Below are 16,038 nucleotides of genomic sequence, written 5' to 3' on the forward strand. Positions count from 1 at the left end.
GTCTGTCCCAGCAACCTTTCCTTATGGGAGCTTTGGGTTATCAGCCTGGGGTCAGGTGGTCATCAGTCTTTGATTTATGGATTGGTCAGGGCTAGGTAGGCAAGGGGTAGCAAACCAGGGCAGATGGAGCCAGTGGCAGCAGCCCCCATGGAATCCAGTTTATCTGTCACTGAACTTGTCTTGCCACCGTAGTACTTGGGTTTGGTAGGGTTTGTAGTGCTGTGTGGTGCAAGCCATCAGCCTGCTATTGTACAGCACTACAGAGGGGCAAATAAATTGTAATTTTTAAAAGGTGTATACACCTTATATGAATGCAAGTTGTGTGAGCTTTTTAGAAACAGGGTTAAGAGACGAAAATTGCCACTGTAAACACAATTCTAATCCATTTCCCTGCATAATGCTATGTGTTGTGAAGGCTATTTACAGGATAAGGCTTAAATATCTCTATCTTGTGTCATTGACTCTATTCTCACAATGTTGTGATTGGAAACCTTAAAGTCAGGTTGTCTTTGAGGGTCTCAAACAAATGCAAGTCAGCTTACATAGGAAATGTGCACAAAGAACAATCTCATTCTTTGACTTCATGAGACTGAGCCTAACAGTGATTGGCAAATAAAATCCAAAGTATAATTCATTCTACGCCTTTGATTAAAGACACCTAGCTTAGAGCTAGTGTATTTTCTATAGTATTTGTTGTCTCTTATGTAATTGGTGTTACTGAACAGATGAGCTATCTTACATTAGGAAAATTCCATTGCTTTCCACAGATCTGAAGGTGATGTTTAACTGGAAGATAAAATACTGCAATGATACAATAGGTGATAAGAGTTACTCTTTCTTGCTTGTGACGATTGCACTGATATTTTTAGTTTTACAAACCTCTTAATCTTTGAAGGTAAAATTTTTTATTGCACAGGCTTTTTACACCTGAAGCATCTAGCATAGACCTTTAGTAGTTTCAAAGGGCATTTTGGAAGTTTTTCTGAAATGAGGTATATTATGTTTTCAAAGAATGGGCTGTCCTTCCATCTTAATTGGTTGTTTGAATAATAAGCATCTTAAACTTTAAATTTATTTCTGTAATATTTTTAGCTGTGACAAATTTGTCTGTCAAACGTAGAGGGGCTTGTCTTGAAAGAATGGCTTTAATATTTTTATCAACATTTTTATTGAAGAATCCTGCCACAAATTAATTAGATTTGTAGATACAGTAGTGATGAAATTAATGCTTTAAGAAGTAATGCATTTTACATTTTTCTACTTTTTAGTTAAGTTTTTTTAAGTACTCTAATGTTTCATATGAACAAGGAAATAAGCCTTGTATCTTTTTGTGTTACTTCCAAATCAAGGTGATCAGGTACCAAACACCTACACTCCATTCTCTTTCTGTTCCCCTTTTTAATTTTGAAGCAGGATGGTCTAACTTTTTGTGTTGCCACCACTGTCTGGTTTTTTTGGATCTCTCTTTTGGAGGGCCACGGGTATAACATCCAGCTCTGCAGCCGATTCACAGGAAGAAATGCTGGCTCACATGTACAACACAAGAAACAACAGTTTCAAGAGCTTTCTGATTCCTTATGTGGGCAAAAGTTGCAGCATGTGGGCAGTTTCCTTTCTGCTTGGTGTGAGCACAGAAGAACGTAAGGTATTTATCAGCCCTGGGCACAAATAGGTTAATTATAGAGGGCACCAGTTTTACTGTGCTGAACAAAATAAAATGAGTAATGAAAACCAGGAAGATGTATCTGGGCTGTTCTTCTGGTGTTTTTCTCCAAAGGTCTTGGTTGAGTCAGCACAAGGGTAGTGCAGAAGGAGAGGGTGGGAACAGGACCATTCTCTGGTGGCAGCAAGCTGTTGGCATGGCTGAGCCTAGCTTGTGAAACTGGGATTTTTTTAGGTTCTTGAAAGATGCACAAAGCCAAAAAAAAGATGTGCCTGATATGAGCAGTGACATTAAGTTGTGTAATAAAAAAGGACAGCTTTGGGCTGTGGCATGCATATGTGCCATATCTAATAAGTCTTCTGATCCTATTAAAAAAGGTTGAAGTTCAGTAACGGCAATAAAATACTTATAAATAATAGGGTTCTTAGTTGACAGGAGTTAACTGTGATGTGAGCAAGCTCGATGTTTTCATGCTACTAATAAAAGAGAAACTAAGCACTCTTAGCTTCTTTTTACTGTAAAAAGTGGTAGGAAGCACATCAGGATAACCTCAGAAATCAAGTGCTACGTTAATACAAAATGTTAATAGCAGTCTTCTAGATGGGAAAATGGGGTATTATTGACAAATGGCTAATTTTGGGCTTATTTTGAAACTTTCCTCCCAGTGGCAGTGTTGATGGTTGGTAATGTCATGGCACCTGACTTTGTGAGCCTTCAGTGCTCAGTCTACAGTCATAGATTTGAATGTTGTGTTGAGTTTCGTAGCCTCCAACTTACTTTTAGATTTCAGATGCGTCAGCAGCTTTGGAAAAGGGCATGAACAAATGGATTATATACCACTACACCTACATTACACAAGCCATTTTGAAATGGAGAAGAAAAGTAATCCTAAGAGATTATGAGCAAAAAAAGAATGAAAAAATTGGCAACTCATTAGATTGGAGAGGCACTGCCAACTCTTCCTGCTGGAACTGAGCTATATGCACAGCCAAGGCTGTGGATTTGAGCTGTCTCATGCTTAGGTCTCCCACTTCCTGGACAAGTGCTGTCACAGCTAGCAGATTTTAGTAAAATGGGCACCCCCCTTTGGGCAGCTGTGTTTTTAATGAAAATGACTAACTACTTCTGTTTTGTGCTTAAGTAGTTTCAGACTTGCATAACTGGGCCTCACAGCACACGTCAGGATGTGGATGCCTTACAGCTTTGAGGTGTATGGTGAAAGTGGAAAATATATTTCCATTTCATCATTTAACTGTTCCACTTAAGCATCGTTTCCATTACCATTGGTTAAGGTTAACCTAAAACTGCTGTAGTGTAACTTAGTTCTCAATCACTCTATAGCCAAAGCATTAGATACTGAGTCACCCCCCAGCCCTGGATATGCCTCTTCCATCTGTATTTAAGATGGACAGAAGGATTTAGAAAACAAGCCTTCAGATATCGAGTGGTACAGAAATAACAAATTCTGTTCAATAATCTGTATATTACTTTATTTCTGTTTGTAATTCCACTTTTTCTTGAGCTCCTGTTCAAGGTGTTTGGCACAGATCTGTCATTTTCTGTGTTCTAAAGTGTGGCTTACAAGTTGAAAAATTGAAGAAAAATTTTGGTCTTCAAGTACTATATGGCAGTTTAACAAATTCACAAACATGGTTTGTCTATTTTAGCTTTGAACAGTATTGTGCCTTCTGACAGTAATCCTGTTAATGTTGACTGATTATTGTTGTAGGAATGATCAGAATTGTGTCTTTGGTAATTATTTCTTTGTAGCTGGAATGTGGTTTTGCTTTTCCCTCATTAATCTGAGAGGGTTATCTAGAGATTAATTCATAAGATGATGCTTACAGTATCAGTTACCAATTATTGCAGAAAACAAGGGTGTTTTGGGTTCTCTCTAAGGTAGCACAAACTCATGTTTAAGCATTGCTTTGCTAATGGACAGTGTAGTTAACACTTGTCATCTCTGAGGAATTAGTGATGCATTTGGTAAAGCATGAGACAACTGGGGTGATACTGAGGCCAGGTGTCCATGTTATTGTGGTACTTTGAATCAATTGTCCTGTTTTGGAATTTAAGGGTAACAGTACCTAAACACTAAGATTCTTAACTGAAAATCCAGAGTCGTGGCCACGAAATTGACTTGTATCAAATGCATAGAATAAATTATTAGGAAAAAGGCTTGCACAAGCTGTTTACTTTTAAAAATACTGTTCCAAATTGTAAAATGAGAGTGAATAATGTCAACAAATGAACAGGCTGCTAACGCCCTGCAGTGCTGGGCCATGGCTGCTGTTGCTGAAGCGGTGTGGCCCACGTTCCTTTCTCATGTACTTCAGTGGGTACTGAACTGAGTTTCCTAGACTGCTGCTTTTTCTCTGGTTTTTGTTTTGCTGCCTTATAATCAAAACCACCTGATCTGCTGCAAAATGTCTGCCTCTAGATGTATGCATCATCTATCTAGCAGCTCAGAGATCCAGAGAATTTTCCCTTGGGCCACATGTTTTAAAATGCTTACTTGACACCCTTTGCCTGTACAGAGGAGTTGAAAGAACTTTAACTGTTGAGACATAAAAATACATTTTTTTTAAAAAAAAGGCCTTGAATTGTTGTGTGAGTTAGGTTTGTCTTTGCTACTAAACTTTACAAAAGCCGTAAGTCCTGTAGTGGATGAAAAAGAGGATACCACAGATCGAGAATCTTTTCAGTAGAGCCTGTTTTCTGCATGCAGTGCACAATAAGGTTGTTCATCTGGTGTTGTCTATGTGTTTGGGTTTCGAAAGCTGTTGAAATTTGTCTGTATTATCCCCCTAAGGATTTGATTTACTTCTGTCTTAAATTGAGAAGTTTGAGTGCTTCGCTTCCCAGTTACTAAGAAAATGAGATATGCTGAAGAAGTTCGGCACAACTGACCCTCTCTAGTAAGAATAAAGAGGGATTGCTCTTACTTATATCCTGATTTGTGTATTATTTATTAATGATTTAATTTTGGGTTAACCAGTACTGTAGAGTAAGAAACTGTTCCAGCTTGACTAGCTTTATTCAAGTTCATGAGGGGGGAAAAAACCTCTGTGTTGTCAGTGAAGTTGAAGTTTGACATTTTTCTTGAGAGTTTTACTGCAGAATTTTCAAGGATGCTTAGTTACCTGTGATATGAGACACAAACTCAAATCCCCTACCTCTCATAAATCAGGGACTTAAGGCACAACTGTATTCCCCTTTTGCAGTTCAGTTACCATACTTCTGCAGGAAAAAACTCCTCTTTTTCTTAATCCTTTTCCCTGTAAAATGAATTTGTAATTTTTATTATTTTCCTGCTCTGTCTTCATTAGAATCATTGTGCATGAACCTTCCTACTGTACTTGGGCTTTGGAGTGAAACATGCATTTTATATTTAGAGAAATACTCAGTTTTCTCAGCTTTCTCAGACAACATTGATTTTTTTTTTTTCAGTCCAGATGAATATGGGCTAAAATAGAAGCTGAAACCAACTATTGAATATTGAGTTAGTTTTTGTTGAGAGCCCAGTCCATTTTCTATTTTTCCAGGCTTTCCCTCTGCTTTTACAGTTAACATGTTCTGTATGTTCTGTGCAACTGTAGGGCGACAGGGATCTACTTTGTCTACTGATTCTGTAAAGCTGCTGGTAAGTAAAGACATGACCTTTAGACTTGCAATTCTAGGAGCTGTCACTGATGGTTTGCTGAAGCTGTTGGTTTAGTGGCAGCTGCCAACAAATCCTGATAAAATATCTGTCATCAGAGTAGATGGTGAGAATGAACAGGAAGCATCATTGCATGAAACCTGGGACTTGCCCACACATTGAGTTACTGTATTTAGTTTTGGGAGCCTAGAGGAACTGCAGATGGCAAAGGGAAGCAGCCTTCTTAAAAGTGGCATCTGAAGTGGATGGGGGGCAATGGGAAATGATCAGCACTTAAAGTCACCAGGGCCATGGATGAGGCAGTTTTGGAGCTGTTATAAACCAATCTGTGCACTATTAAAGCCAGAGAGCACTGGCTGAAATTTGGTTTCAATCACAGAGCAGACAAGGAGAAGCAAACATAAGCAGTTTGTTTGTACACAAGGTCACTGAGTCAGATAGTCCCAGCAGATTCAGGAACACAAATTCACATGCATCAAATCCATAGCAGATGCAAATGGAATAGGCAGATGTACACTTTACTCACTGTAACACAACAGCTGTGAATATCAGAAGAGTCTGAGAAAAATGGCTGGTAAGTGAGTAAGGCTTGTGTGCTGTCCATGTATCCCCTGATGATTGTGTTGGAGAGGGGACACTTTGACTGCTGGCCTCAGTAACATACTTACTTTGGTTCTTAGGTCTGTACTCTAACTTCATACTAAAAAACCTTTGAATAGGAGAGTCTCATTTTGTAGTTTGTTTATAGAATTTAATCCAGTTCTTCCAGCTGTTCTCAAATTACTGTTTGACAAACAGACAGCTACTGGTACATGGTATTCTTTTTAGTAACTTCTAAATCCTAGATTAGGTCAGTTCTGCAACACTTGTTAGTGTACAACCTCTAGAGTAAACTTTTTAACAGCCTTTTTTTCTGCAAATGTTTCTATACCGTGCTTGAAGATTTGAGAAATATGGTCCCAGCCATAATCTTTATTTTCACTGGAGACTTCAGAGTTTTGTTGGCAAAATTCAGAGTTAATTCTTATAACTATACAACAAGAAACTCTTGGAAGATATGCTTGTTTTATAATTCTACAATTAATATGAAGCATATATCTGTTTGGGTCATACTAAAACTGCAGTACTTAGGATTATTTCTGAATAGTTCTTTAAGTAGAGAAGAGACATAAATAAGTAGTGTGGAACTGATGTGTTTTAAAGGATAACTCTATACTCCTAGTAGCATTAGTCTCAGATTATTTACTTTTAGAAAAGAGTTCTAATATTGACACTGGTATGTTATGGTGCTTTACTAATAGCTCTTCTTTTGCTGTTAATGTGTGGGATGGGAAGCTATAGGTATCTTAGAAGCCATAGGAAATGAATGGAAATGTGTATGTTGTGCAGTTAAATGTGTTTTAATTGTTTGAATCTGGATTATAAACTATGAGGAATGATAGAGCAAGCAAAATACTTTATGTAAAGTAGTCATTGGGATGGAGAGAGGGAGCATGCTATATTTGTATTTCCTATATACACACAGATTATACATATATATGTATATAAAGTTTCTTTAATTTGTTTCCCTCCACAAAGTTCTAATTGCCATAGTAGGATTTGGGTGGGGTTTTGTTTTTTTTTGTTTTGTTTTGTTTTCTGACATGCTTACAAGCTTCCTTAAAGAAAAAAACAAAACAAAACCCAAAAACCTTGAAAAGGTTTGAAAAACCTTGAAAAATCCAATAGGTAAATGATCCCTAGTTAAAGAAAACTGACAGAAATGATTTAACTATCACTTAAATACATGTAAAACACTTTCAGTTGCTATGGGTCACTTTATTTTTACAAGAGGTGTCTCACTTTGGCAGAAAAGCTATTCTGTTGTAACATATTTTTCAACAACCTTCAGTTTAAATATCTTTGAATTCTTTTTGGTCGAAGTTTGCCTCCAGAGGTTGTGGGTTTCCATGGTACCTAATCCTTATTTAGCAGACACACTTGGTATTTCTACACAGCTGTGGAATGGCAGCAATCAGCTTCTGTTCTGCTTTCCTGCTTCTAGTGCAGATTTTACACCTTTGACCTTCTGGCATATTGACTGCTGTTGAAAACTTTCTGCATAGATGCATCAAGAGGGGAAAAAAATCCCAAAACACTCCACTGCCTTGAAGGGCTGTTAGTAGATCTTGTTTTGTGATGGTTGATCTTTGCCAAGTGATGGGATGGTGGGGGAAAAAAATGTTCATCTGTTATGTGCAGTTGGGAATTCTGATCAAATTTGATTAGTTAATTTCAAATACATGAAGGCAAAAAAAGTGTCTGAAACTTGCTGGACTTGTGTGTTTTAATGGAATATACTGAAGTGCATAGTACTTTAGTATTTATTAATCTGAGGAGTGTTGTGGCTGTGGCCAGGACTGTGTTCCAGGAGAGATTGTGTTTGGTTCTGAATGGCAAAATTAAGTGCTGATTTTTTTAACAAACTGCTATATTTTAATAACTTGCCTATTTGTGTAGTCAGTCAGTTCATCAGAAATGAAGCAGATTTTTTTATCCAGGCAAGCAAAATTTTGTAGGTCAGAAAAAATGACAATCTGCAGGTAAACAAAAAGTTAAAGCAGAGTGAGATCTACCTCCCATTTTAAGATTTTATTTTGAAAAGCTTAAAGAGTAAAAGCATCTGCATCACTCCCCTCAGTAAAGGCCTCTGTAAACAAGCCCTGTCTTGTGGTTCATGTTCTATGTAAGGTGTCAGCTGATTTCAGGCACTGCATCTGATTATCTTGGAAATAATTACACAAACAAAATAGCAAACTTTAGGAAATAAGTTACAAAAGGAGATACAACACTTCTTAACAAAAATATTTATTAAAAAAAAATTAAAGGTAGTTGTGTTTTCCACAATTTTTTGTGCTGAAAAATCACACTGATTTTTAACTTACACTGAAATGAAGTACTGAGTCATGCTTTATTGAGCTTTACTGGGAAGGAAAGTGAAGAGTAAAAATCATATGAAGGAAATTAGTATTTTTTTCTTGTACTGAACACTCTTTAGTAGTTACCATGAGATTTTAAGTCATTGGTGGCAGATGAACCATTATTCCTCAATTTGAATTTTGAATGTGTGTGCTAATATAGATGTAACTTTAGAATAGATGCATCATGACTTTTGAGCCTGTAATGTACTGTAATTTGAGTGCTGTAAAATCAGGGGTTTAAATACTGTAAAAAGTTTAATATGCTTAATAACAAAGTATTCCATTTTTAATTGCAAAGCTCCATATAGTCAGCCAGATACCTCATGTACAGAATAAGATGTGAAGAAAAAAAGGTCTTTGTGCCCTGCTTTTAAAATGGAAGGGTGGGGTGTAGGAGAAGTTACTAATTTACAGTTGTCTTTAGTTTAATAGGTCCTGGTAATTGTTTTGGCCAGAATCTTGGCAAAAGCATCTGTATTGCATGCTACCATATAATGGTTCACTGGGGACCTGGGAAGGGGCTGAGATAGTGAACCATGAGTTCTCCTTCATTCTTTAATTTTAAAAGTGGACAATATAATCTTACTGTTGAAGAGAAAAAAAGATTGGATACAATTTATTTACTTTTATGTTGTTTCAGGTTATATTTAAGTACATAGCATAAGTAATGCCTTGAAAAAGACATTTTTTCTGTTGCCTTCTAGGTGTTTTTAGCTTGGTTTCTATGGCAATGAAGCTATGCAGAGTGTCAGGCCTCTTTTTACCCTGTCTCCAAAAATAACTTCTAAATTTACCAGCCAGTATAAGTCAAAATTAAATGGGAAGGGGGAGGTTCAGAGGTTCCTCCTGCTTTTTCAAGCCAAGTGGTGATTCTACAAAGGTAGAGTTGCTGCAAGACAAAAATGATACTACCCTGCTGGCATAGGCAGCACTTAGTGGGGCAAGTTCTTCTGCATTTCTGTTTTGTGGTTAGTTTTTTTATTTTTTTTTTTTTTTTTTTACCTCAGTGAGTCCCCCGAGAGGACATGAAGTTGCTGCCTAGTGTAGAGAGTAGGATACTGGACACTTGAAAGAGGACTAATAAAAGCTGGTATTTGTTCATGGAGCAACTTGTATTTATTATTCTAGCTGTAAATAAAATAGTCAAGCTGCTTGGTCCACTTCCTGTCATTTTTGTGATGGAGTATTCTATAAGGAGTGCTGTGATTTTTAAGTTGCTGCATCAGGATAACTTTGGTGCCTTTCAGAACTTCTGAAGGGTCTTTACTATAAAGACAGGATAAACAGAAATGCCTGGTCCCTGAAAATGAGTCCTACAAAATAAAGAACTTTGGAATGCTAGAAAGGGAATAATGAGACTCTTCTGTATGGAGCCCTTAGGGTGGATTTTTTCAGTTTCCTAATTGCAGTTGCTGTAACAGTTGAATGACTTGTTAACTCGGTTTTTGAAGACAAGAAGTCTCATGTGCATGTTCTTCTCCCAGCCTCATGTTACCGCCATCGTTTGTAATTGCTACAAAATTACAGATAATTTGGAGAAAGGTAACTTTAAAGAAAGCATGGGGAAGACAAAGTGAGTTTCCTTGGTGATGTCAAAGTGGGTTTTCAGCAGTTTGTGTGCAGCCTGACCAATGAGCTGCTGTGGTTCTCAGTGTGTCGTCAGGATAGTGTCAGCAGATTCTATGGCTTGGTAGGAATAAAAGTTGCAGTGATTGAAGTGGAGGGGGAAAGGAGAGGAAGAACAGAGGTAACAGACAGAAATGCATTAATAGGGCTTTACTGCTTCCTAGCACTGCTTACTTCCTCAAAGACCAGGTTCCAAATGCAGGTGGGTGTATCAGCCATTAGTGTAAAGCATGCCACAAATACTCTGTTATTTGTCTCGTTGTTAATCAAAGGACAGTTTTATTTTAGCTATGTCCGTTTGCAATACTAGAATTTTATTGTGAATAATTTTACTTAATTTAGAACCGTAACATTTATAGGTCTCAGTCAAGCTGCTTTTCTGACCTGCTTGACTTTTTTAGAATCAAGTCTTTTTGTCTTCTCACTTGCTTTCTGTATCCCTAAATAGATGAGGTTATTTTTGAAGTGGCTTTGTTTTCCTTGACCTTAACTACTCTAAATGACTATACTGGTTTCTCATATTGCTACTACTGTTGGATCACTGATTAACCATTAACCTGATTGCTAAGTACCCTAAACCTCTCAATAACCCTATCAGTTCCCTTGACTGTGACATTTCCTTAATAGTATGTGCTCATGTGTATATTGTCTCTGTATATACTGTATAAACTGCAAGCTTTTGAAATCTGTTCTATGTTTGTAATCCCTGCTGCTATCCATACCTTTTTCTTTAGAAAGAAAAGCATGGAGTTTATAATTTATAAACTGAACATTAGCCAGTGGTGTGCCCTTGCCCCAAAGAAGGCCAAGTGGCATCTTGGGTTGCACTGGGCACAGCATTGCCAGCAGGTAGCAAGGTGACCATTCCCTCTGCTCAGCATTGGCAAGGCCACAGTTCTGTTCTATCCAGTATGGGAGGGAAATGGACATGCTAGAGAGAATCCAACAAAGGGTCACCAAGTGATGAAGAGACTGGAGCATCTCTTCTACGAGGTGAATCTGAGAGAGGTGGGACTGATCAATCTGGAGAACAGAAGGACCGTGGGAGATTTTATTAATGTATGTAAACATCTAAGAGGAAGGTGCAAAGAGGATGGAGTCAGGCTCCCAGTGGTGCCCAGTGACAGGACCAGAGGCAGTGGGGACACACTAAAACACAGGAGGTTCCTAGGTTCCCTCTGAACATCAGGAAACAGTTACGTTTGGGGTTTTTTTGTTTGTCTGTTTGTTTTTATAATATGAGGGTGACTGAGAATTGGCACAGGTTGTCCAGGGAGGCTATGGAGTCTACATTCTTGGAGATACTCAAAAGACATTGGGACATAGTCCTGGGCAACTGGGTCTAGGTGGGCCCTGCTTGAGCTGGACCAGGTGACCTCCAGAGGTCCCTTCCAACCTCAGTCAGTCTGTGAACTTTGATGTGTGCTGGATATACAGCAGTTTTGGTATGAGTGTTGCACTACTTAACAAGCTCCCCTTCTGAAAAAGTGCCTTTTTTTTTTTTTTTTTTTTTTAGCAATGGTTGTATTTTGCATAATATGGAATTAATACATATGTGTTAATATTTTTGTTACAGAAATTAAAATAATATTTTCCTGTGGATTGTTTACAGAAACTACCAACTTGAAGCTCCATAATTCTTTTTTCAGATATGTCCAATTTATTTTATTTTAAATACAAAGCTTCAGTAGCAGTTATCTAGGCATCTTATAAGTTTGCACTATTGGGAACTAGTACTTTTTTGTTTAATGCTGCTTAAAGTTTGATTTGTAGTCTAAACACTGTCAAGGTAGCTAAAATAATCAAATATCTTCTGTAAGAAAAGATATGATTTCCTAGATCTGAATTCTGTGGTTTTAATCAACATTCTTAATTATTCAAATTCTTGTTTCTGTGTACACTTAACTGGACATGTTCTTTTGAAATTGCATTTCAAGCAATCAAACACATCAGCATCTTGAAGTTTTGTAGGGAAAGGATTACTTTCTGTATTTTTCTTTCCAGAGGAAAAGTGGTAATGTTTTGCAAAGTCTCAGAATTTGAATGGAGAAGCTCTTTGACAAAATGCAGGAGTATAAAAATGTCAATTATAAAGTAGAAATGTATCTTACTTATTTCTTCTGGATTAAAATGGTAAAATATATATTTAAGTTAAAAAAATGTAATACTTTTAAAATATTCATATGGTAGGGAACATTTTGTAGTCAGCATTTTCTCATACAGTAAACATTTAAAAATAACTCTTTTTAAGACTATGAACACTGATGAGAAGGAATCCATTTGGGAGCAGGGGAGTGGGGATAAGCAATTAAGATTATCTTTATTTGTTTAAAAGGATTTAACTGAACTACTTAAAGTAGTAACATGCTGCTTTGCAAAAAATTTTGGCTTTGTTGAAGAGTAATCTCTCTTTTTGGGGAGGGAAGCACTGCAAGTAATTGCTTTGTCATGGAAAGTATTCCCTAAATACATCTGAAATTGTTGTGTTTTTCTTTTAAGCTTCACAACGAGGATGACCCCCCAGAGTCTTCAGCAGCTGAGCAGCCTTCCACGTCTACAGAGCCTACGCAGACTCCCCAGACAGCAGCCTTATCTGAAGCAGATACTTCCCCTCCACCTTACTGTAGCATAGCTGTAGAAGCAGCTGCAACCTCAGCTTGTCAGGGAGGAGTGTGTCTGAATCAGCACTTTGTTCAAAATGGTAGGATGCTGCGGTAGTTTCTTCGTTTCTTTTTTGTTCGTTTGTGGGTTGATGGTTTTTTTTTTCCTTTTTTTTTTTTTTTTTTTTTAACTTTGTGTTTTTTCCTAGGCTTGCAAATGCAGTAAAAAGCTGTGCTTTTATGCACAGCCCTTTGTCTGGTTTGTTCAGAAGCAACTGGCACTTCTAAATTACACCGATTATTCCAAATTGCTAGACTAAATGGATGTTCATTAATTAGTGTAATAGGTCTTATTTAAGTCTGCATGTAGTTAGTTTAGTTCCACATTTAATCCACATCTTTGAGCAGTGCTCCATTATTAGACCTCATTAGCAATTTTCATTGCCTATTAAAAAAAAAAAAAAACAAAGCATGGATTTGTCAAAACTCAAACTTCTTAAGTGCACACTATTGTTTGGCAAAATCACTGCTGTTAAATGATTCATTTTGCTTTTAAGGCTCTTGATAAACTTCTTGTAGAGAATAAGTAATGGGGGGGTGTATTTTTCTACAATTATTTGCAGCTCCCATTCTCACGAGGTTGTGCCTTTTTAAGTATGGGAGACTTAACAGCAGGACACGTCAAAATCCCTGTTCAAGCAAAGTTGCTTGGATTTGCATCTCACATGTGCCAGAAAGTAATCTCCAACCAAATTTTTTATAATTGGTTTAAGGGAGCAATTTCCTGTTACTGGGGAAGGTCAAGGTATATTTAAAATATTTTTTATTTATTTCGTTATTAATTCTATACGATGATGATACGAGAATCAGGTTTATGGTCCATTTTTGTAGAAGGAATGTTTTGAAAAGAATGTGATAAAATTGTAAATCTTGGATAAACTGATTTTCATAGAACAACTGGAGTTAACCACAAGGTGATGCTAATAAAAATATAAATACAATTGCTAATGGACTTAAGTAATTAATTGATGTTGATAATTTAAAGGTTTTTTAAGGATGTTTCTCTACATGTCTTTCGTATGATTTGATAAAAAATCTTTCGTTGGAAAGCCTAGGGATGTAACTTGGCAAATAATATTTCTTGTTCATTAATTTATTGGTTCCTTGCAGTGTCTAGTTTAAGGTGTCTACTTTGAGTAGCATCTGAAAACACCATCAAGCTGATCATTTTTTTTATAAAAATAGTGGTTTTTTTTCACGTACAACTAGAAATAAAAGTACCAATTTCAGCCTCTGTTCAAAAAAGTATATTTTATAGGTCGGTGGTTATATGCATGTAAAATTTAATATTTTTGACATCTTTCAGGCTTGAAAATGCATAACCTCTTTATTTTGAACAGAAACACACAATGAATTTTATCCTGTACCACCTCCATACAGCGTAGCTACCTCTCTTCCTACTTACGATGAAGCGGAGAAAGCCAAAGCTGCAGCAATGGCAGCTGCTGCAGCAGAAGTTGCCCAGCGAGTAAGTGATAGAGTTCTGCTTTATTTCAATTTTGTGAGATATGTTAGACTAAGTATTTATAACACTTGGACTCATATTACGGCCTAACTATCAAAATAACATTGAGATGGTTATTTATGTATTTTATATGCTTAGTGACTGTATAGGTATTGGAAGTTAATTATAAAGTACTATGAAAAGTGTATCATATTCTCTATTTTCTGAGGCATAGCTCCTTTCTAAACACCTTTAAAAGCCAAATTTTGCCCTGTTTTAATAATTTATTCAGTTTTTTATCATCTTTTTAATTAGGTATTCACTACTAATGTTACTTTGTAGAGTTAATGCTGATGTTTAGTGTTTCAGGTGGTAAAAAAAAAAAAATGAATGAAGAAAGTAGACCTTTAGAGAAGAAAGAGAATTCCATCATTCTGGAAGGGCCAAAACCTCAACTAACGTAGATCTTTTTTAAAAAGGAAAGGTCCCTGTTTGCTCTATGAAAAGCTTTAATACTGGAGTTGAGAGAAATGTTCCAAGAACATAAAAAACCCAAAAATCTCACACCATGAATTATGATAAACACTAAAGTAATAGGTATACATTTAGTGCCTATAGTTTTTTAAAGAATTAACATTATAAAGATTAAAGTGTCCAAAATAGAAGATTGATATCTGCAGTTAGTATAAAATGAAATTTTTTAAAGCAAATTCTTCCTTTTTATCTTCACAAGATTCGGAATCTGGAAATCATGCTGTTTGGTACTATTGACCATAATATACTATACCCATATCAGGCTTTCAGTGTTTTCAATAAAAATCTCCACTTTGAGATCACATGATTGCATTTCAGATGCATTTAAAAATCTTACTGGCTGCAGTGTGCTTGTGACTGGAAACAAAATTCTGCTTATCCAGTGGAAGGCTTTCCCTTCCTTAATGGCAGTTCAGAAATCAGTGCACAGTACTCACTTTAAGGTCTGCACAGCTAAAGTTAAAGTGGATTTGCATTAACACCACAGTGAAAGGTGTTACACATATCCATTTTACAAAATACAGCAGGGAACCAGGAACATCTGTCTGGCTACTTGCCAAGTTTCTGCTATGAAATAGTGTTTTCCAATTGTCACCTTGTAACTCCTTTAACAAGAGTATGGAATCTATGTAGTGTCTCCTTACTGCTTTCCATACAAAGTGAAATACTTGTTTGAGTTAAACCCTTAATCTGAAATTATAAACCTTTAAACATATATTCAGAACATTAGCAACCCTAACTTTTACTTTTAGGGTACTATTACCAGCCCTGTGAGGCTTCAGACAAGACATATGCAACTCTCTTGCAAGATTCTTTTAACTTTTCCCTTTGTATATATAGAACCCAGTGGAGTGAAATTTTCAGATGTACAAGCAAGCTTTCTTGACCTGAATTTCACAGGGAAAATCTCAAGCTAGGATTCATCTAATTTCAAGAAAAAAATCTAAGAGGAAGAAACCCCAAACAAACCAGTGTTGTTTCTTTGTAGACTTAAGTATTTTTTAATTTTGGAGAACTCTCCTTCTCACATGTTCAGGTCACCATGTCAGAAGCATCCTTTGCCCTTCCTTACGAGGTTCTGGCTGAATTACAAGTTTTTTAAAAATGAGTTACTGCAGCTGGTAGGTACAGACTGCAGTGGAGTAAATGTGTGGAGTTTGTCTTGCCTGAACAAGTTTAGAAGGGAATGGGGCAGCAGATGTGCTGTTGACAGCAATCTCAAGTGTTCTGTATCAGAGTAGGATTATGAGACTAAAAGTAGATACACATTCTGCACTTGTCAGCTTCTGGTGAAAACACTGAAACTGAGAAATGGGACTTTGTGGTGTGTCCTGAAGGAGTTTGATTATTCTTGGCCTTTGGTTAGAAGAGAAGGGGAAAGCCACTTGATTCAATTGCAAGGGCATCAATGATAGATGGAGGGAAGAAGGGCAACAACTCTCAGGCTCTGAAGTGTGTTTGGAGGAAGAAAAGTCTGGATTTTAGTGAGC

The 16,038-nt window shown here is 36.8% G+C and overlaps 1 protein-coding gene across 4 annotated transcripts in view; it reads left to right on the plus strand.

Annotated features, from left to right (window-relative positions):
* NDFIP2 (Nedd4 family interacting protein 2) overlaps positions 1–16,038 on the plus strand; it is a 43,748-nt gene that overhangs the window by 4,145 nt on the left and 23,565 nt on the right. For 2 of the 4 annotated variants that reach the window (XM_071741556.1, XM_071741574.1), the window contains exons 2-4: positions 5,230–5,306; positions 12,410–12,611; positions 13,911–14,038. In XM_071741556.1, coding sequence (XP_071597657.1) covers positions 5,235–5,306; positions 12,410–12,611; positions 13,911–14,038 — 402 coding nt within the window. In that variant the 5' untranslated portion in view covers positions 5,230–5,234. The remainder of the gene's footprint in view (positions 1–5,229; positions 5,307–12,409; positions 12,612–13,910; positions 14,039–16,038) is intronic. The other 2 variants (XM_071741564.1, XM_071741584.1) reach the window with 1 other exon arrangement.

This window comes from Heliangelus exortis, chromosome 1, assembly GCF_036169615.1.
Source record: "Heliangelus exortis chromosome 1, bHelExo1.hap1, whole genome shotgun sequence".
Taxonomy (NCBI): Eukaryota; Metazoa; Chordata; class Aves; order Apodiformes; family Trochilidae; genus Heliangelus; species Heliangelus exortis.